This window comes from Bombina bombina, chromosome 1 (assembly GCF_027579735.1).
Source record: "Bombina bombina isolate aBomBom1 chromosome 1, aBomBom1.pri, whole genome shotgun sequence".
Lineage (NCBI taxonomy): Eukaryota > Metazoa > Chordata > Amphibia > Anura > Bombinatoridae > Bombina > Bombina bombina.
The window spans coordinates 994564189-994586156 of NC_069499.1; the positions used below are offsets into that span (position 1 = coordinate 994564189).

The following is a 21968-nucleotide window of genomic DNA, read 5'->3' on the forward strand; positions in this document are numbered from 1 at the left end:
TTAGCTCAAAAGACAAAATTATAACGGCTATGAGAGTGGATATGGCCCCCTAAGTACGCCTGATGCGCATTTCGCCGTATCCCGGCTTCCTCAAAGGCTCTAGCTACTTTAACCCCTTAATGACCACAGCACTTTTCCATTTTCTGACCGTTTGGGACCAAGGCTATTTTTGCATTTCTGCACTGTTTGTGTTTAGCTGTAATTTTCCTCTTACTCATTTACTGTACCCACACATGTTATATACCGTTTTTCTTGCCATCTAAAGATACCATTATTTTCATCATAACTTATAATTTACTATAAAAAAAATTATAAAATATGAGGGAAAAAATGGAAAAAACACACTTTTTCTTACTTTGACCCCCAAAATCTGTTACACATCTACAACCACCAAAAACCTCCCATGCTAAATAGTTTCTAAATTTTGTCCTGAATTTAGAAATACCCAATGTTTACATCTTCTTTGCTTTTTTTGAAAGTTATAGGGCAATAAATACAAGTAGTACTTTGCTATTTCCAAACCACTTTTTTTCAAAATTAGCGCTAGTTACTTTGGAACACTGATATCTTTCAGGAATCCCTGAATATCCCTTAACATGTATATATATTTTTTTAGAAGACATCCCAAAGTATTGATCTAGACCCATTTTGGTATATTTCATGCCACCATTTTACCGCCAAATGCGATCAAATAAAAAAAATTGTTCACTTTTTCACAATTTTTTTCCACAAACTTTAGGTTTCTCACTGAAATTATTTACAAACAACTTGTGCAATTATGGCATAAATGGTTGTAAATGCTTCTCTGGGATCCCTTTTGTTCAGAAATAGCAGACATATATGGCTTTGGTGTTGCTTTTTGGTAATTAGAAGGCCGCTAAATGCCACTGCGCACCACAAGTGTATTATGCCCAGCAGTAAGGGGTTAATTAGGGAGCATGTAGGGAGCTTCTAGGGTTAATTTTAGCTTTAGTGTAGTAGACAACCCAAACTATTGATCTAGGCCCATTTTGGTATATTTCATGCCACCATTTCACCGCCAAATGAGATCAAATAAAAAAAAAAAAAACGTTCACTTTGTCAAACTTTTTCCCAAACTTTAGGTTTCTCACTGAAATTATTTACAAACAGCTTGTGCAATTATAGCACAAATGGTTGTAAATGCTTCTCTGGGATCCCCTTTGTTCAGAAATAGCAGACATATATGGCTTTGGCGTTGATTTTTGATAATTAGAAGGCCGCTAAATGCCACTGCGCACCACACGTGAATTATGCCCAGCAGTGAAGGGGTTAATTAGGTAGCTTGTAGGGGGCTTGCAGGTTTAATTTTAGCTTTAGTGTAGAGATCAGCCTCCCACCTGACACATCAGACCCCCTGATCCCACCCAAAGAGCTCTCTTCCCTGCCTCACCACACAACTGTCCCCGCCATCTTAAGTACAGGCAGAAAGTCTGGCAGTACTAATATAAACGGTATCTTTTTTGTTTTATATATATATTTTTTTTAGCATATTTACATATGCTACTGTGTAGGACCCCCCCCCCCCTTAGCCCCCAAACTCCCTGATCCTCCCTAAACAGCTCTCTAACCCTCCCCCTCTACCTTAATGGTAGCCATCTTGGGTACTGGCAGCTGTCTGCCAGTACCGTTTACAAAAAAAATGGTTTTTTTAAATGTAATTTTTTTTTTCTGTAGTGTAGCTTACCCCCCCAACACCAACCCCCCACCACTTTCCAGATCGCTTTGATGTTTTATATTTTAAATTTTATAATATATTCGTCCCACTTTTATTTTACAAATTTTCTGTAGTGTAGCCGTTCCCACCCCATGCATGCTCGCGCCCCCCTGCCCCTGCCCTCGTGCACGCGCTCACGTCACTGCGCACGCCCCTGGCAACCCCCGCCCACGTCACAAGGCCCATCGATGGTCGCCACCCGCCTCCCAGACCAGCTCCCACCCACCAACGATACCGGCCATCGATGTCCGGTGCAGAGAGGGCCACAGAGTGGCTCTCTCTGCATCGGATGGCCATGCAAGGTTATTGCAGGATGCCTCGATATCGAGGCATCACTGCAATAACCGGAAAGCGGCTGGAAGCGAGCAGGATCGCTTACACCGCTTTCCAATACCAAGGACGTACGCCATACGTCCTCGGTCGTTAAGTGACTTTTTTTTGAGGCGTATGGCGTACGTCCTTGGTCCTTAAGGGGTTAATTTTGCACTGAGACTGTGTGGGGCTTTGGATCACAGACTAATTACTTGTTTTTGTGGATATTTGTCCCCTTTATACATTTTTAATCTAGGTTTTTAGTCACACAACATACATTAACTTGTACATATTAACCTTATAGAATAAAAGTTACGTTTTATTTATACCCAGTCCAGGTGACCCTCCATGCCATTCCTACTATTAATGAATTGACACTTGCAAGAGTGCTGATAAACTGTCACCTTTTCTCTCCCTTTTTTCTTGAATTATCAGACAGGCAGCACCCCCCTAATGTCTTTTATGATCAGTTAACTTGCGCAACCCTTAGATCTGTTTTTCAGATCATTTTGATAGCTGATATATGTATACTGTTTATAATACTAGGGTCTTGTCATAATTGGGAATTTTCCAACTTTATCTATTTATCATCCTCACAATATAGACAGGCATTAGACTTAGGTAAAGAGGGAGATAAATCGCACCTTTATACCCCCAATGGCTGGGACACACCACCTCCTATAACCCAGGCCCAAGAGAGAAACCGCTTCGTCTTCAGACAACCGCACGGTCAGGGAGAAATATGTGACCACACCTGGTCACATGGTGCGCCATGCAGGACCGCCCCTGCACCACTAAAAGCGTGCCAAGCCTAACAGGCTGCGCAGCGCTCCAAAATGAAAGTAAAACCTGTACGTTCCAACATTTGCCTGAGCCTCATCTCACACATGTCACAGCATAACACAATATTTAAAATATGTGATTAATCCCCCCTGTTCAATAATCTCCTTCCGGAGAAATTAACCCTTGATTCCATTCAGATAAAAGGAGTCACACTGTGACCCTGTCTTCTTGCGTTATCAAATGTGTATAAAAAATTAAACGATCATACTGGAATCTATGCCGTGGAACAGAAACACAGACTCTCAAGTTTGACAGTATTGTAGCATCTCTCCTGACATGGATTTGAGTGATGAAAGCAGGCAGCGAAACTCGTCAAAACTGATTGCTTAAGGAGCTGTCAATACGAGTCTGGATGGGTTCACAGAAAGACTCTCCCTGCATCTCCAGACTGACAAAACCACTTAAAACTCCAGTCCTATTCCGAAGAGTACTACCCTCCATAAGGAACTACTCCTTATCTTCTGACACTTCTCTGCCAACCTCCTGTGAGGAAAGGTAAAGAATGACTGGGGGATGATGGGAGTGGGGGAAGTATTTAAGCCTTTGGCTGGGGTGTCTTTGCCTCCTCCTGGTGGCCAGGTTCAGTATTTCCCACAAGTAAGGAATGAAGCCGTGGACTCTCCTCATATTAAGAAGGAAACACACTCCCCTAATATGTGCATTTATTGCTGAACTGCAAATAAATACTGTATTTACAAGATGTTTAACTTTATTTTAAATGGCTCCTAACAATTACTGAACCCAATTTTTTTCTTTTGTAATTCAGATAGAGCATGACATTTTAAGCAACTTTCTAATTTACTCCTATTATCAAATTGTCTTCATTCTCTTGGTATCTTTATTTGAAATGCAAGAATGTAAGTTTAGATGCCGGCCCATTTTTGGTGAACAACCTGGGTTGTTCTTGCTGATTGGTGGATAAATTCATCCATCAATAAAAAAGTTCTGTCCAGAGTTCTGATCCCAAAAAAGCTTAGATGCCTTTTTCAAATAAAGATAGCAAGAGAATGAAGAAAAATTGATAATAGGAGTAAACTAGAAAGTTGCTTAAAATTGCATGCTCTATCTGAATCACAAAATATTTTTTTAGGGTTCAGTGTCACTTTAAGAGGCTTTTTTGTACACCTGTATCCTATTAATTGTTTTTGATATTTATGATATGTTCTGGATTACAGAAGCAGCACAATATAATCCTCACAATATATTTTATTATTTTATTATGAGGGGTTAATAATTATTTTATATAGTGCCATTGCTAATTCTTTATTCATTACATGGGAGAGGAAGTTCATTAAGCAGCATAAGAAAAAACAAAAATTGAATTGAATTGAAACAAGGGAAGACCGCTAAACTGCCTCCATGTGTTTTGAACAGGTATGAATAAAAGGGACATTACATTTAAAATTGTAATTTCCCATAAAAACATAATTTATGTAAGAACTTGCCTGATAAATTCATTTCTTTCATATTAGCAAGAGTCCATGAGCTAGTGACGTATGGGATATACATTCCTACCAGGAGGGGCAAAGTTTCCCAAACCTCAAAATGCCTACAAATACACCCCTCACCACACCCACAAATCAGTTTAACGAATAGCCAAGAAGTGGGGTGATAAGAAAAAAGTGCGAAAGCATAAAAAATAAGGAATTGGAATAATTGTGCTTTATACAAAAAAATCATAACCACCACAAAAAGGGTGGGCCTCATGGACTCTTGCTAATAAGAAAGAAATGAATTTATCAGGTAAATTCTTACATAAATTATGTTTTCTTTCATGTAATTAGCAAGAGTCCATGAGCTAGTGACGTATGGGATAATGACTACCCAAGATGTGGATCTTTCCACGCAAGAGAGGGAGGGATAAAATATAGACAGCCAATTCCGCTGAAAAATAATTCACACCCAAAATAAAGTTTAAATTTTATAATGAAAAAAAACTGAAATTATAAGCAGAAGATTCAAGCTGAAACAGCTGCCTGAAGTACTTTTCTACCAAAAACAGCTTCAGAAGAAGAAAACACATCAAAATGGTAGAATTTAGTAAAAGTATGCAAAGAAGACCAAGTTGCTGCTTTGCAAATCTGATCAACCGAAGCTTCATTCCTAAAAGCCCAGGAAGTAGAAACTGACCTAGTAGAATGAGCTGTAATCGTTTAAGGCGGAGTTTTACCCGACTCGACATAAGCATGATGAATTAAAGATTTCAACCAAGATGCCAACGAAATGGCAGAGGCCTTCTGACCTTTCCTAGAACCGGAAAAGATAACAAATAGACTAGAAGTCTTTCGGAAATTCTTAGTAGCTTCAACATAATATTTCAAAGCTCTAACTACATCCAAAGAATGCAATGATTTCTCCTTAGAATTCTTAGGATTAGGACATAATGAAGGAACCACAATTTCTCTACTAATGTTGTTGGAATTCACAACCTTAGGTAAAAATTTAAAAGAAGTTCGCAACACCGCCTTATCCTGGTGAAAAATCAGAAAAGGAGACTCACAAGAAAGAGCAGATAATTCAGAAACTCTTCTGGCAGAAGAGATGGCCAAAAGGAACAAAACGTTCCAAGAAAGTAATTTAATGTCCAATGAATGCATAGGTTCAAACGGAGGAGCTTGAAGAGCCCCCAGAACCAAATTCAAACTCCAAGGAGGAGAAATTGACTTAATGACAGGCTTTATACGAACCAAAGCTTGTACAAAACAATGAATATCAGGAAGATTAGCAATCTTTCTGTGAAAAAGAACAGAAAGAGCAGAGATTTGTCCTTTCAAGGAACTTGCAGACAAACCTTTATCCAAACCATCCTGAAGAAACTGTAAAATTCTCGGAATTCTAAAAGAATGCCAGGAAAAATGATGAGAAAGACACCAAGAAATATAAGTCTTCCAGACTCCATAATATATCTCCCTAGATACAGATTTACGAGCCTGTAACATAGTATTAATCACAGAGTCAGAGAAACCTCTTTGACTAAGAATCAAGCGTTCAATCTCCATACCTTTAAATTTAAGGATTTGAGATCCTGATGGAAAAAAGGACCTTGCGACAGAAGGTCTGGTCTTAACGGAAGAGTCCACGGTTGGCAAGAGGCCATCCGGACAAGATCCGCATACCAAAACCTGTGAGGCCATGCTGGAGCTACCAGCAGAACAAACGAGCATTCCTTCAGAATCTTGGAGATTACTCTTGGAAGAAGAACTAGAGGCGGAAAGATATAGGCAGGATGATACTTCCAAGGAAGTGACAATGCATCCACTGCTTCCGCTTGAGGATCCCTGGATCTGGACAGATACCTGGGAAGTTTCTTGTTTAGATGAGAGGCCATCAGATCTATTTCTGGAAGTCCCCACATTTGAACAATCTGAAGAAATACCTCTGGGTGAAGAGACCATTCGCCCGGATGCAACGTTTGGCGACTGAGATAATCCGCTTCCCAATTGTCTATACCTGGGATATGAACCGCAGAAATTAGACAGGAGCTGGATTCCGCCCAAACCAAAATTCGAGATACTTCTTTCATAGCCAGAGGACTGTGAGCCCCTCCTTGATGATTGATGTATGCCACAGTTGTGACATTGTCTGTCTGAAAACAAATGAACGATTCTCTCTTTAGAAGAGGCCAAGACTGAAGAGCTCTGAAAATTGCACGGAGTTCCAAAATATTGATCGGTAATCTCACCTCCTGAGATTCCCAAACCCCTTGTGCCGTCAGAGATCCCCACACAGCTCCCCAATCTGTAAGACTTGCATCTGTTGAAATTACAGTCCAGGTCGGAAGAACAAAAGAAGCCCCCTGAACTAAATGATGGTGATCTGTCCACCACGTCAGAGAGTGTCGTACAATCGGTTTTAAAGATATTAATTGAGATATCTTTGTGTAATCCCTGCACCACTGGTTCAGCATACAGAGCTGAAGAGGTCGCATGTGAAAACGAGCAAAGGGGATCGCGTCCGATGCAGCAGTCATAAGACCTAGAATTTCCATGCATAAGGCTACCGAAGGGAATGATTGTGACTGAAGGTTTCGACAAGCTAATATCAATTTTAGATGTCTCTTGTCTGTCAAAGATAGAGTCATGGACACTGAATCTATCTGGAAACCCAAAAAGGTTACCCTTGTCTGAGGAATCAATGAACTTTTTGGTAAATTGATCCTCCAACCATGATCTTGAAGAAACAACACAAGTCGATTCGTATGAGATTCTGCTAAATGTTAAGACTGAGCAAGTACCAAGATATCGTCCAAATAAGGAAATACCGCAATACCCTGTTCTCAGATTACAGACAGAAGGGCACCGAGAACCTTTGTAAAAATTCTTGGAGCTGTTGCTAGGCCAAACGGCAGAGCCACAAACTGGTAATGCTTGTCTAGGAAAGAGAATCTCAGAAACTGATAGTGATCTGGATGAATCGGAATATGCAGATATGCATCCTGTAAATCTATTGTAGACAATCCTTACAGTTACCATTTTGAATGTTGGTATCCTTACATAACGATTCAATATTTTTAGATCCAGAACTGGTCTGAAGGAATTCTCCTTCTTTGGTACAATGAAGAGATTTGAATAAAACCCCAGCCCCTGTTCCAGAACTGGAACTGGCATAATTACTCCAGCCAACTCTAGATCTGAAACACATTTCAGAAATGCTTAAGCCTTCGCTGGATTTCCTGGGACACGGGAAAGAAAAAATCTCTTTGCAGGAGGCCTTATCTTGAAGCCAATTCTGTACCCTTCTGAAACAATGTTCTGAATCTAAAGATTGTGAACGGAATTGATCCAAATTTCTTTGAAAAAACGTAATCTGCCCCCTACTAGCTGAGCTGGAATGAGGGCCGCACCTTCATGTGGACTTAGGAGCTGGCTTTGATTTTCTAAAAGGCTTGGATTTATTCCAGACTGGAGATGGTTTCCAAACTGATACCGCTCCTGAGGATGAAGGATCAGGCTTTTGTTCCTTGTTGTGACGAAAGGAACAAAAACGATTATTAGACCTAAATTTACCTTTAGATTTTTTATCCTGTGGTAAAAAAGTTCCTTTCCCTCCAGTAACAGTTGAGATAATAGAATCCAACTGAGAACCAAATAATTTATTACCCTGGAAAGAAAGGGAAAGCAGAGTAGACTTAGAAGACATATCAGCATTCCAAGTTTTAAGCCATAAAGCTCTTCTAGCTAAAATAGCTAGAGACATATACCTGACATCAACTCTAATGATATCAAAGATGGCATCACAAATAAAATTATTAGCATGTTGAAGAAGAATAATAATGCTATGAGAATTATGATCTGTTACTTGTTGCGCTAAAGCTTCCAAACAAAAAGTTGAAGCTGCAGCAACATCCGCCAAAGATATAGCAGGTCTAAGAAGATTACCTGAACACAAGTAAGCTTTTTTAGAAAGGATTCAATTTTCCTATCTAAAGGATCCTTAAAGGAAGTACCATCTGCCGTAGGAATAGTAGTACGCTTAGCAAGAGTAGAGACAGCCCCATCAACCTTAGGGATTTTGTCCCAAAACTCTAATCTGTCAGATGGCACAGGATATAATTGCTTAAAACGTTTAGAAGGAGTAAATGAATTACCCAAATTATTCCATTCCCTGGAAATTACTTCAGAAATAGCACCAGGAACAGGAAAAACTTCTGGAATAACTACAGGAGATTTAAAAACCTTATCTAAACGTTTAGATTTAGTATCAAGAGGACCAGAATCCTCAATTTTTAATGCAATTAGGACTTCTTTAAGTAAAGAACGAATAAATTCCATTTTAAATAAATATGAAGATTTATCAGCATCAACCTCTGAGATAGAATCCTCTGAACCAGAAGAACCATTATCAGAATCAGAATGATGATGTTCATTTAAAAATTCATCTGAACAATGAGAAGTTTTAAAAGACTTTTTACGTTTACTAGAAGGAGGAATAACATACATAGCCTTCTTAATGGATTTAGAAACAAAATCTCTTATGTTATCAGGAACACTCTGAGTATTAGATGTTGACGGAACAGCAACAGGTAATGTAACTTTACTAAAGGAAATATTATCTGCATTAACAAGTTTGTCATGACATTCAATACAAAAAACAGCTGGAGGAACAGCTACCAAAAGTTTACAGCAGATACACTTAGCTTTGGTAGCTCCAGCACCAGGCAGCGATTTTCCAGAAGTATCTTCTGACTCAGTTTCAGCGTGGGACATCTTGCAATATGTAATAGAAAAAACAACATATAAAGCAAAATTAATCAAATTCCTAGCAACCATAAGCAATAAATAATGAGACTTAAATAATGTGGAGACAAAAGTGACGCCCATATTTTTTTAGCGCCAAATAAGACGCCCACATTATTTGGCGCCAAAAATGACGCCACATCCGGAACGCAGACACTTTTGGCGCAAAAGAACGTCAAAAATGACGCAACTTCCGGCGTCACGTATGACGCCGGAAACAGAAAAAAAATTTGCGCCAAAAAAGTCAGCGCCAAGAATGACGCAATAAAATGAAGCATTTTCAGCCCCCGCGAGCCTAACAGCCCACAGGGAAAAGTCAAATTTTAAGGTAAGAAAAAAATTGATTTATTCAAATGCATTATCCCAAATATGAAACTGACTGTCTGAAATAAGGAATGTTGAACATCCTGAGTCAAGGCAAATAAATGTTTGAATACATATATTTAGAACTTTATAAAAAAAGTGCCCAACCATAGCTTAGAGTGTCACAGAAAATAAGACTTACTTACCCAAGGACACTCATCTACATGTTGTAGAAAGCCAAACCAGTACTGAAACGAAAATCAGCAGAGGTAATGGTATATATATATAAGAGTATATCGTCGATCTGAAAAGGGAGGTAAGAGATGAATCTCTACGACCGATAACAGAGAACCTATGAAATAGACCCCGTAGAAGGAGATCATTGAATTCAAATAGGCAATACTCTCCTCACATCCCTCTGACATTCACTGCACGCTGAGAGGAAAACCGGGCTCCAACCTGCTGCGGAGCGCATATCAACGTAGAATCTAGCACAAACTTACTTCACCACCTCCATAGGAGGCAAAGTTTGTAAAACTGATTTGTGGGTGTGGTGAGGGGTGTATTTGTAGGCATTTTGAGGTTTGGGAAACTTTGCCCCTCCTGGTAGGAATGTATATCCCATACATCACTAGCTCATGGACTCTTGCTAATTACATGAAAGAAATAGTTAATTATGCACAGTGAAATAGCTTTGTGATGTACTTTCATGATTTTGGTAATTTTTTCCTGTAAATCAAACCTGAAAATGGTTGGTTTGCCACTCCCTAAGAGAAGTGGAGCACTTTCTGTGAAATTCAGAACCCTGACCCTCGTACATTCTGCAGTGATCCCTAACAGTCCACAAAAAGAGAAGAAAACATACTTAAGAGTCATGTTCCATGACTGCAAAAGTATGCAAACTGTTAACAAAATAGCAGTTTAAAGGGATACGAGACATTTTTTTCTTTCATGGTTCAGAGCATGCAAGTTTAAGCAACTTTCTTATTTGCTCCTATTAACAATTTTTCTTTGTTCTCTTGGTATCTTTATTTAAAAGGGCAGGAATGTAAGCTTAGGATGTGGCCAAGAGAACAAGGAAAAATTGAAAATAGGAGTAAAATTAGAAAGTTGCTTAAAATTGCATGCTCTATCTGAATCATGAAAGAAAAAAAATGGGTTTCATAATGCCATTAAAGTATTTTAAAACATTTATTTTAAAAGCAGGGATTCATTTTCTGATGCATATATGAAAATGTGACCTTAATGTCCCTTTTAGGTTTTCCTTGGCAGGGAAATACATACAATTGGTACAAACCTACAGAGCTTCAAGGTACTAAAGCCATCCATTGAAGAATGCACATCTGTAAATATAAAAGACACACCATTTTCAGTTATCTCTCACCAGTGCCATAAGTTTCAGTCCCTCTAGAAGCTTGCAATTTCTGTTCTTTAGTCGATGTGCTTCATCAATAATTACACAGCTCCACCGAATCTTCTTCAGTTCAGGGCAATCAGTTAGGATCATCTCAAATGTTGTAATGACAATATGAAACTTGAAGATTCCTGGAATGGGCAGACCCTGTAGAAAAATAAAATGTTGGGTTGCGTCAGAAGATAGCGACTTTTTTTTTTAGCTCTAATGTTCTTTTTGATCTTCTGTTAATTTATTCTGTTTAATATAATTATTTCTTTTAGTTTATGAATGTGCTAATAAGATGGTCAAAATTAATAGATTTTAAGGTAAATATTCAAGGTGTCTTCCAGAATTTAGTTGATTTAGAATAACATAATTTATGTAAGAACTTACCTGATAAATTAATTTCTTTCATATTGGCAAGAGTCCATGAGCTAGTGACGTATGGGATATACAATCCTACCAGAAGGGGCAAAGTTACCCAAACCTCAAAATGCCTATATATACACCCCTCACCACACCCACAACTCAGTTTAACGAATAGCCAAGTAGTGGGGTGATGAAGAAAGGAGTAAAAAGCATCAACAAAGGAATTTGGAAATAATTGTCCTTTATACAAAAAAATCATAACCACCATAAAAAAGGGGGTGGGCCTCATGGACTCTTGCTAATATGAAAGAAATGAATTGATCAGGTAAGTTCTTACATAAATTATGTTTTCTTTCATGTAATTGGCAAGAGTTCATGAGCTAGTGACGTATGGGATAGCAATACCCAAGATTTGGAACTCCACAGAAGAGTCACTAGAGAGGGAGGGATAAAAATAAAAACAGCCATTTACCGCTGAAAAAATTAAATCCACAACCAATAGAATATGTTTTTCTCATAAATGCAAAGAAAAAAATTAAAACATAAGCAGAAGAATCAAACTGAAACAGCTGCCTGAAGAACTTTTCTACTAAAAACTGCTTCCGAAGAGGAAAATACATCAAAACGGTAGAATTTAGTAAATGTATGCAAAGAAGACCAAGTTAATGCTTTGCAAACCTAATCAACTGAAGCTTCATTCTTAAAAGCCCATGAAGTGGAGACTGATCTAGTAGAATGAGCTGTGGTTATCTGAGGCGGGCCTGACTCGACTCCAAATAAGCCTGATGAATCAAAAGCTTTAACCAAGATGCCAAGGAAATGGCAGAAGCTTTTTGACCTTTCCTAGAACCAGAAAAGACAACAAATGGACTAGAAGTCTTCCTGAAATCTTTAGTAGCTTCAACATAAAAATTCAAAGGTCTTACAATGTCCAGAGAATGTAAGGCCCTCTCCAAAGAATTCTTAGGATTAGGACACAAAGAGGGGACAACAATTTCCCTATTAATGTTGTTAGAATTCACAACTGCCTTATCCTGATGAAAAATCAGAAAAGGAGACACAAAAAAGAGCAGATAATTCGGAAACTCTTCTAGCAGAAAAGATAGCCAAAAGGAACAACACTTTCCAAGAAAGTAGTTTAATATCCAAGGAATACATAGACTCAAAAGGAGGAGCCTGTAAAGCCTTCAAAATCAAATAAAGACTCCAAGGAGGAGAAATTTATTTTTATGACAGCCTTGATATGGACCAAAGCCTGTACAAAACAGTAAATTTATAGAGAAGCTTAGCAATCTTTCTTTGAAACAAAACAGAAAGAGCAGAAATTTGTCCCTTCAAGGAACTCGAATTCTGTTTTTTCCAATTTTGAAACTGATAGTCTGCAAAAGGAAATATACATAAACCTGACTAATGGCAAATATAAGTACAATACATATACTGCATTTAGAACTTTATAATAAATCATAAAGTGCCAAACCATAGCTGAGGGTGTCTTAAAGGGACACTGTAACCAAATTTTTTTCTTTCGTGATTCAGATTGAGCATGACATTTTAAGCAACTTTCTAATTTACTCCTATTATCAAATTTTCTTCATTCTCTTGGTATCTTTATTTGAAATGCAAGAATGTAAGTTTAGATGCCGGCCATTTTTTGTGAACAACCTGGGTTGTCTTTGCTGATTGGTGGATAAATTCATCCACCAATAAAAAAGTGCTGTCCAGAGTACTGAAACCAAAAAAAAAGCTTAGATGCCTTCTTTTTCAAATAAAGATAGCAAGAGAACGAAGAAGAAATGATAATAGGAGTAAATTAGAAAGTTGCTTAAAATTGCATGTTCTTTCTGAATTACAAAAGAAAATTTTTGGGTTCAGTGTCCCTTTAAGTAATGAAAACATACTTACCGAAAGACACCCATGCACATATAGCAGATAGCCAAACCAGTACTGAAACAGTTATCAGTAGAGGTAATGGAATATGAGAGTATATCGTCAAACTGAAAAGGGAGGTAGGAGATTAATCTCTACGACCGATAACAGAGAACCTTTGAAAAGATTTCCCGCGAGGAAAACCATAAAATCAATAGGCAAAACTCTCTTCACATCCCTCTGACATTCACTGTACTCTGAGAGGAATCGGGCTTCAAAATGCTGAGAAATGCATATCACAGGAAGAAAATCAAGCACAAACTTACTTCACCACCTCCATAGGGAGGCAAAGTTTGTAAAACTGAATTGTGGGTGTGGTGAGGGGTGTATTTATAGGCATTTTGAGGTTTAGGAGACTTTGCCCCTCCTGGTAGGATTGTATATCCCATACGTCACTAGCTCATGGACTCTTGCCAATTACATGAAAGAAATCCGATTATGCATTATATTCATCTTGTACTCTGGCTCTCACTTAAAAGGGACAGTCTAGTTAAAACTAAACTTTCATGAGTCAGATAGGGCATACAATTTTAAAAAAAACTTTCCGATTTACTTTTTTTCATCAAATTTGCTTTGTAATCTTGGTATTCTTTGTTGAACGCTAAACTTAGGTATGCTCATATGCTAATTTCTAAGCCCTTGAAGGCCACCTCTTATCTCAATGCCTTTGGAAAGGTTTTTGCATTGTGCTCACTCCCGTGGAGTTATTTATGAGTCAGCACTGATTGGCTAAAAATGCAAGTCTGTAAAAAGAACTGAAATAAGGGGGCAGTCTGCAGAGGCTTAGGTACAAGGTAATCACAGAGGTAAAAAGCATATTATTATAACAGTGTTGGTTATGCAAAATTGGGGAATGGGTAATAAAGGGATTATCTTTTTTTTAAACAATAACAATTCTCGAGTGACTGTCCCTTTAAAGTGATGGTAAACTCTAATGAACTGCATGCAAGCTTATAAAAGAATACCAAAATTAAACTGAAGGTTCATACATAATTTTTTTTAAATCAGCCTATTTGCAGCATTATTACCGTTCTTGCAGGATTTTTCGATATCACCGTTCCTCAACCCCTTGCCAATGTGCCTTTTTTTTTTTTTGCGTTTTTCCTATGATCAAATAGAATATTGTGCCAATAGGCATTGATAAATCAAACCTGCCCATTTTTTAAATGTGTATGTGTTTCTTTCTCTACTCGGCTCTCTGAATCTGTGTGCACATGATCTCTATTCATAGATGTGTATCACTGCCTGCTACTAGGATTCTAAAGGGGTGGAGGAACATGATGACAGAGCTAGAAACTAAAAAACATAATTAATGTAAGAACTTACCTGATAAATTAATTTCTTTCATATTGGCAAGAGTCCATGAGCTAGTGACGTATGGGATATACAATCCTACCAGGAGGGACAAAGTTTCCCAAACCTCAAAATGCCTATAAATACACCCCTCACCACACCTACAATTCAGTTTAATGAATAGTGAAGTAGTGGGGTGATAAAATAAGGAGTAGAAAAGCAAACAAAAACAGGTAATGGAAAAATAATTGTGCTTTTATACAAAAAAATCATAACCACCATAAAAAGGATGGGCCTCATTGACTCTTGCCAATATGAAAGAAATTTATCAGGTAAGTTCTTACATAAATTATGTTTTCTTTCATGTAATTGGCAAGAGTCCATGAGCTAGTGACGTATGGGATAGAAATACCCAAGATGTGGAAGTCCACAGAAGAGTTACTAGAGAGGGAGGGATAAAAAAAACAACAGCTATGTCCACTGAGAAATTAAATCCACACAATAATTAAGTTTTTCTCAAAAAACTAAAATCAAAAGCAGTAGAATCAAACTGAACCAGCTGCCTGAAGAACTGTTTCTACCAAAGACTGCTTCAGAAGAAGCAAATACATTAAAATGGTAAAAACAATAAAAGTATGCAAGGAAGACCAAATTACTGAACCAGAAAAACAACAGATAGACTAGAAGTCTTGTGAGATCCTAGTAACCTCAATATAGAATTATAAAGCTCTTACCACATCCAAAGGATGTAAAGAACTCTCAAAAAAAATCTTTAGGATTAGGACACAAAAAAGGGACAACAATTTCTCTACTAATGTTGTTCAAATTCACAACCTTAGGAAAAAAGAAGTCCACAAAACAACTTATCTAAATGAAATCAGAAACTCTTGTAGCAGAGATAATCAAAAGAAACACTTTCCAAGAAAGTAGATAATCTTCAAAGAAAAACATAATTTATGCTTACCTGATAAATTTATTTCTCTTGTAGTGTATCCAGTCCACGGATCATCCATTACTTGTGGGATATTCTCCTTCCAAACAGGAAGTTGCAAGAGGATCACCCACAGCAGAGCTGCTATATAGCTCCTCCCCCAACTGTCATATCCAGTCATTCGACCGAAAACAAACAGAGAAAGGAGAAACCATAGGGTGCAGTGGTGACTGTAGTTTAATTAAAATTTAGACCTGCCTTAAAAGGACAGGGCGGGCCGTGGACTGGATACACTACAAGAGAAATAAATTTATCAGGTAAGCATAAATTATGTTTTCTCTTGTTAAGTGTATCCAGTCCACGGATCATCCATTACTTGTGGGATACCAATACCAAAGCTAAAGTACATGGATGATGGGAGGGACAAGGCAGGATTAAGCGGAAGGAACCACTGCCTGAAGAACCTTTCTCCCAAACACAGCCTCCGAAGAAGCAAAAGTATCAAATTTGTAAAATTTTGAAAAAGTGTGAAGCGAAGACCAAGTCGCAGCCTTGCAAATCTGTTCAACAGAGGCCTCATTTTTAAAGGCCCAGGTGGAAGCCACAGCTCTAGTAGAATGAGCTGTAATCCTTTCAGGGGGCTGCTGTCCAGCAGTCTCATAGACTAGGCGTATTACGCTCCGAAGCCAAAAGGAAAGAGAGGTTGCCGAAGCTTTTTGACCTCTCCTCTGTCCAGAGTAAACGACAAACAGGGAAGATGTTTGACGAAAATCCTTAGTAGCTTGTAAGTAAAACTTCAAGGCACGGACTACGTCCAGATTATGTAAAAGACGTTCCTTCTTTGAAGAAGGATTAGGACACAATGATGGAACAACAATCTCTTCATTGATATTCTTGTTAGAAACCACCTTAGGTAAAAACCCAGGTTTGGTACGCAGAACTACCTTATCTGCATGAAAAATCAGATAAGGAGAATCACATTGTAAGGCAGATAGCTCAGAGACTCTCCGAGTCGAGGAAATAGCCATCAAAAAACAGAACTTTCCAAGATAAAAGTTTAATATCAATGGAATGAAGGGGTTCAAATGGAACTCCTTGAAGAACCTTAAGAACCAAGTTTAAGCTCCACAGGGGAGCAACAGGTTTAAACACAGGCTTAATTCTAACCAAAGCCTGGCAAAACGCCTGGACGTCTGGAACCTCTGCCAGACGCTTGTGCAAAAGACTAGACAGAGCAGAAATCTGTCCCTTTAAGGAACTAGCTGATAATCCTTTGTCCAAGCCCTCTTGGAGAAAGGACAATATTCTAGGAATCCTAACCTTACTCCATGAGTAATTCTTGGATTCACACCAATAAAGATATTTACTCCATATCTTGTGGTAGATTTTCCTGGTAACAGGCTTTCGTGCCTGTATTAAAGTATCAATGACTGACTCGGAGAAGCCACGCTTTGATAGAATCAAGCGTTCAATCTCCATGCAGTCAGTCTCAGAGAAATTAGATTTGGATGATTGAAAGGACCTTGTATCAGAAGGTCCTGTCTTAGAGGCAGAGTCCATGGTGGAAAGGATGATATGTCCACTAGGTCTGCATACCAAGTCCTGCGTGGCCACGCAGGTGCTATCAGAATCACTGATGCTCCCTCCTATTTGATTTTGGCAATCAGTTGAGGGAGCAGAGGAAACGGTGGAAACACATAAGCCAGGTTGAAGAACCAAGGCGCTGCTAGAGCATCTATCAGTGTCGCTTCTGGGTCCCTGGACCTGGATCCGTAACAAGGAAGCTTGGCGTTCTGGCGAGACGCCATGAGATCCAACTCTGGTTTGCCCCAACGATGAATCAACTGAGCAAACACCTCCGGATGGAGTTCCCACTCCCCCGGATGGAAAGTCTGACGACTTAGAAAATCCGCTGACAGGTGGCAAGAGTGGTACTCTGCCCAGCGAATTATTTTTGAGACTTCCAACATCGCTTGGGAACTCCTGGTTCCCCATTGATGGTTGATGTAAGCCACAGTCGTGATGTTGTCCGACTGAAATCTGATGAACCTCAGTGTTGCTAACTGAGGCCAAGCCAGAAGAGCATTGAATATCGCTCTTAACTCCAGAATATTTATTGGAAGGAGTTTCTCCTCCTGAGTCCACGATCCCTGTGCCTTCAGGGAATTCCAGACTGCACCCCAACCTAAAAGGCTGGCATCTGTTGTTACAATTGTCCAATCTGGCATGCGAAAGGTCATACCCTTGGACAGGTGTACCCGAGATAACCACCAGAGAAGAGAATATCTGGTCTCTTGATCCCGATTTAGCAGAGGGGACAAATCTGTGTAATCCCCATTCCACTGACTGAGCATGCATAATTGCAGCGGTCTGAGATGAAGGCGCGCAAATGGCACTATGTCCATTGCCGCTACCATTAAGCCGATTACCTCCATACACTGAGCTACCAAAGGGCGCGGAATGGAGTGAAGAACACGGCAAGCATTTATAAGTTTTGATAACCTGGACTCCGTCAGGTAAATTTTCATTTCTACAGAATCTATAAGAGTCCCTAAGAAGGAGACTCTTGTGAGTGGGGATAGAGAACTCTTTTCCTCGTTCACTTTCCACCCGTGCGACCTCAGAAATGCCAGAACTATCTCTGTATGAGACTTGGCAACTTGAAAGCTTGACGCCTGTATCAGGATGTCGTCTAGATACGGAGCCACCGCTATGCCTCGCGGTCTTAGAACCACCAGAAGTGAGCCCAGAACCTTTGTAAAGATTCTCGGGGCTGTAGCAAACCCGAAGGGAAGAGCTACAAATTGGTAATGCCTGTCTAGAAAGGCAAACCTTAGAAACCGATGATGATCTTTGTGAATCGGTATGTGAAGGTAGGCATCCTTTAAGTCCACTGTGGTCATGTACTGACCTTCTTGGATCATGGGTAGGATGGTCCGAATAGTTTCCATTTTGAAATATGGAACTCTGAGGAATTTGTTTAAGATCTTTAGATCCAAAATTGGTCTGAAGGTTCCCTCTTTTTTGGGAACCACAAACAGATTTGAATAAAAACCCTGTCCTTGTTCCGTCCGTGGAACTGGATGGATCACTCCCATAACTAGGAGGTCTTGCACACAGCGTAGGAATGCCTCTTTCTTTATCTGATTTGCAGATAGCCTTGAAAGATTAAATCTCCCTTGTGGAGGGGAAGCTTTGAAGTCCAGAAGATATCCCTGAGATATGATCTCCAACGCCCAGGGATCCTGAACATCTCTTGCCCACGCCTGGGTGAAGAGAGAAAGTCTGCCCCCTACTAGATCTGTCGCCGGATAGGGGGCCGTTCCTTCATGCTGTCTTAGAGGTAGCAGCAGGCTTTCTGGCCTGCTTGCCTTTGTTCCAGGACTGGTTAGGTTTCCAGGCCTGCTTAGATTGAGCAAAAGTTCCCTCTTGTTTTGAAGCGGAGGAAGTTGATGCTGCACCTGCCTTGAAATTTCGAAAAGCACGAAAATTAGACTGTTTGGCCTTTGCTTTGGCCCTGTCCTGAGGAAGGGTATGACCCTTATCTCCAGTAATGTCAGCAATAATTTCCTTCAAACCAGGCCCGAATAAGGTCTGCCCCTTGAAAGGAATGTTGAGTAATTTAGACTTCGAAGTCACGTCAGCTGACCAGGATTTAAGCCATAGCGCCCTACGCGCTTGGATGGCGAATCCGGAATTCTTAGCCGTTAGTTTAGACAAATGAACAATGGCATCAGAAACAAATGAGTTAGCTAGCTTAAGTGTTCTAAGCTTGTCAATAATTTCAGTCAATGGAGCTGTATGGATGGCCCCTTCCAGGGCCTCAAACCAGAATGCCGCCGCGGCCGTGACAGGCGCAATGCATGCAAGGGGCTGTAAAATAAAACCTTGTTGAATAAACATTTTCTTAAGGTAACCCTCCAATTTTTTATCCATTGGATCTGAAAAAGCACAACTGTCCTCAACCAGGATAGTAGTACGCTTTGCTAAAGTAGAAACTGCTCCCTCCACCTTAGGGACCGTCTGCCATAAGTCCCGTGTAGTGGTGTCTATTGGAAACATTTTTCTAAATATAGGAGGTGGGGAAAAAGGCACACCCGGTCTATCCCACTCCTTGCTAATAATTTCTGTAAGCCTTTTAGGTATAGGAAAAACATCAGTACACACCGGCACCGCATAGTATTTATCCAGCCTACACAATTTCTCTGGTACTGCAACTGTGTTACAGTCATTCAGAGCAGCTAATACCTCCCCAAGCAACACACGAAGGTTCTCAAGCTTAAATTTAAAATTAGAAATCTCTGAATCAGGTTTCCCCGAATCAGAGATGTCACCCACAGACTGAAGCTCTCCGTCCTCATGATCTGCATATTGTGACGCAGTATCAGACATGGCCCTTACAGCATCTGCGCGCTCTGTATTTCTCCTAACCCCAGAGCAATCTGGATAATACCTCCGACAGGGTATTATTCATGATTGCAGCCATGTCCTGCAAGGTAATCGCTATGGGCGTCCCTGATGTAATTGGCGCCATATTAGCGTGCATCCCCTGAGCGGGAGGCGAAGGGTCTGACACGTGGGGAGAGTTAGTCGGCATAACTTCCCCCTCGTCTGAATCTTCTGGTGATATTTCTTTTATAGTTAAAGACTGATCTTTACTGTTTAAGGTGAAATCAATACATTTAGTACACATTCTCCTATGGGGCTCCACCATGGCTTTCAAACATAATGAACAAGTAGTTTCCTCTGTGTCAGACATGTTTAAACAGACTAGCAATGAGACTAGCAAGCTTGGATAACACTTTAAACAAGTTTACAAGCAATATAAAAAACATTACTGCACCTTTAAGAAAACAGAATTTATGTTTACCTGATAAATTACTTTCTCCAACGGTGTGTCCGGTCCACGGCATCATCCTTACTTGTGGGATATTCTCTTCCCCAACAGGAAATGGCAAAGAGCCCAGCAAAGCTGGTCACATGATCCCTCCTAGGCTCCGCCTTCCCCAGTCATTCGACCGACGTAAAGGAGGAATATTTGCATAGGAGAAACCATATGATACCGTGGTGACTGTAGTTAAAGAAAATAAATTATCAGACCTGATTAAAAAACCAGGGCGGGCCGTGGACCGGACACACCGTTGGAGAAAGTAATTTATCAGGTAAACATAAATTCTGTTTTCTCCAACATAGGTGTGTCCGGTCCACGGCGTCATCCTTACTTGTGGGAACCAATACCAAAGCTTTAGGACACGGATGAAGGGAGGGAGCAAATCAGGTCACCTAGATGGAAGGCACCACGGCTTGCAAAACCTTTCTCCCAAAAATAGCCTCAGAAGAAGCAAAAGTATCAAACTTGTAAAATTTAGTAAAAGTGTGCAGTGAAGACCAAGTCGCTGCCTTACATATCTGATCAACAGAAGCCTCGTTCTTGAAGGCCCATGTGGAAGCCACAGCCCTAGTGGAATGAGCTGTGATTCTGTCAGGAGGCTGCCGTCCGGCAGTCTCGTAAGCCAATCTGATGATGCTTTTAATCCAAAAAGAGAGAGAGGTAGAAGTTGCTTTTTGACCTCTCCTTTTACCAGAATAAACAACAAACAAGGAAGATGTTTGTCTAAAATCCTTTGTAGCATCTAAATAGAATTTTAGAGCACGAACAACATCCAAATTGTGCAACAGACGTTCCTTCTTTGAAACTGGATTCGGACACAAAGAAGGTACGACTATCTCCTGGTTAATGTTTTTGTTAGAAACAACTTTCGGAAGAAAACCAGGTTTAGTACGTAAAACCACCTTATCTGCATGGAACACCAGATAAGGAGGAGAACACTGCAGAGCAGATAATTCTGAAACTCTTCTAGCAGAAGAAATTGCAACCAAAAACAAAACTTTCCAAGATAATAACTTAATATCAACGGAATGTAAGGGTTCAAACGGAACCCCCTGAAGAACTGAAAGAACTAAATTGAGACTCCAAGGAGGAGTCAAAGGTTTGTAAACAGGCTTGATTCTAACCAGAGCCTGAACAAAGGCTTGAACATCTGGCACAGCTGCCAGCTTTTTGTGAAGTAACACAGACAAGGCAGAAATCTGTCCCTTCAAGGAACTTGCAGATAATCCTTTCTCCAACCTTCTTGAAGAAAGGATAGAATCTTAGGAATTTTTACCTTGTCCCAAGGGAATCCTTTAGATTCACACCAACAGATATATTTTTTCCATATTTTGTGGTAAATTTTTCTAGTTACAGGCTTTCTGGCCTGAACAAGAGTATCAATGACAGAATCTGAGAATCCTCGCTTTGATAAGATCAAGCGTTCAATCTCCAAGCAGTCAGTTGGAGTGAGACCAGATTCGGATGTTCGAACGGACCTTGAACAAGAAGGTCTCGTCTCAAAGGTAGCTTCCATGGTGGAGCCGATGACATATTCACCAGGTCTGCATACCAAGTCCTGCGTGGCCACGCAGGAGCTATCAAGATCACCGATGCCCTCTCCTGCTTGATCCTGGCTACCAGCCTGGGGATGAGAGGAAACGGTGGGAATACATAAGCTAGTTTGAAGGTCCAAGGTGCTACTAGTGCATCTACTAGAGTCGCCTTGGGATCCCTGGATCTGGACCCGTAGC

General features: G+C 39.9%; 1 protein-coding gene across 3 annotated transcripts in view; it reads right to left on the bottom strand.

Moving 5' to 3' along the window:
- The window catches only part of CHD6 (chromodomain helicase DNA binding protein 6), a 1034665-nt gene that overhangs the window by 451978 nt on the left and 560719 nt on the right, over positions 1 to 21968 (bottom strand). For all 3 annotated transcript variants that reach the window (XM_053712106.1, XM_053712055.1, XM_053712147.1), the window contains one exon: positions 10814 to 10990. In XM_053712106.1, coding sequence (XP_053568081.1) covers positions 10814 to 10990 — 177 coding nt within the window. The remainder of the gene's footprint in view (positions 1 to 10813; positions 10991 to 21968) is intronic.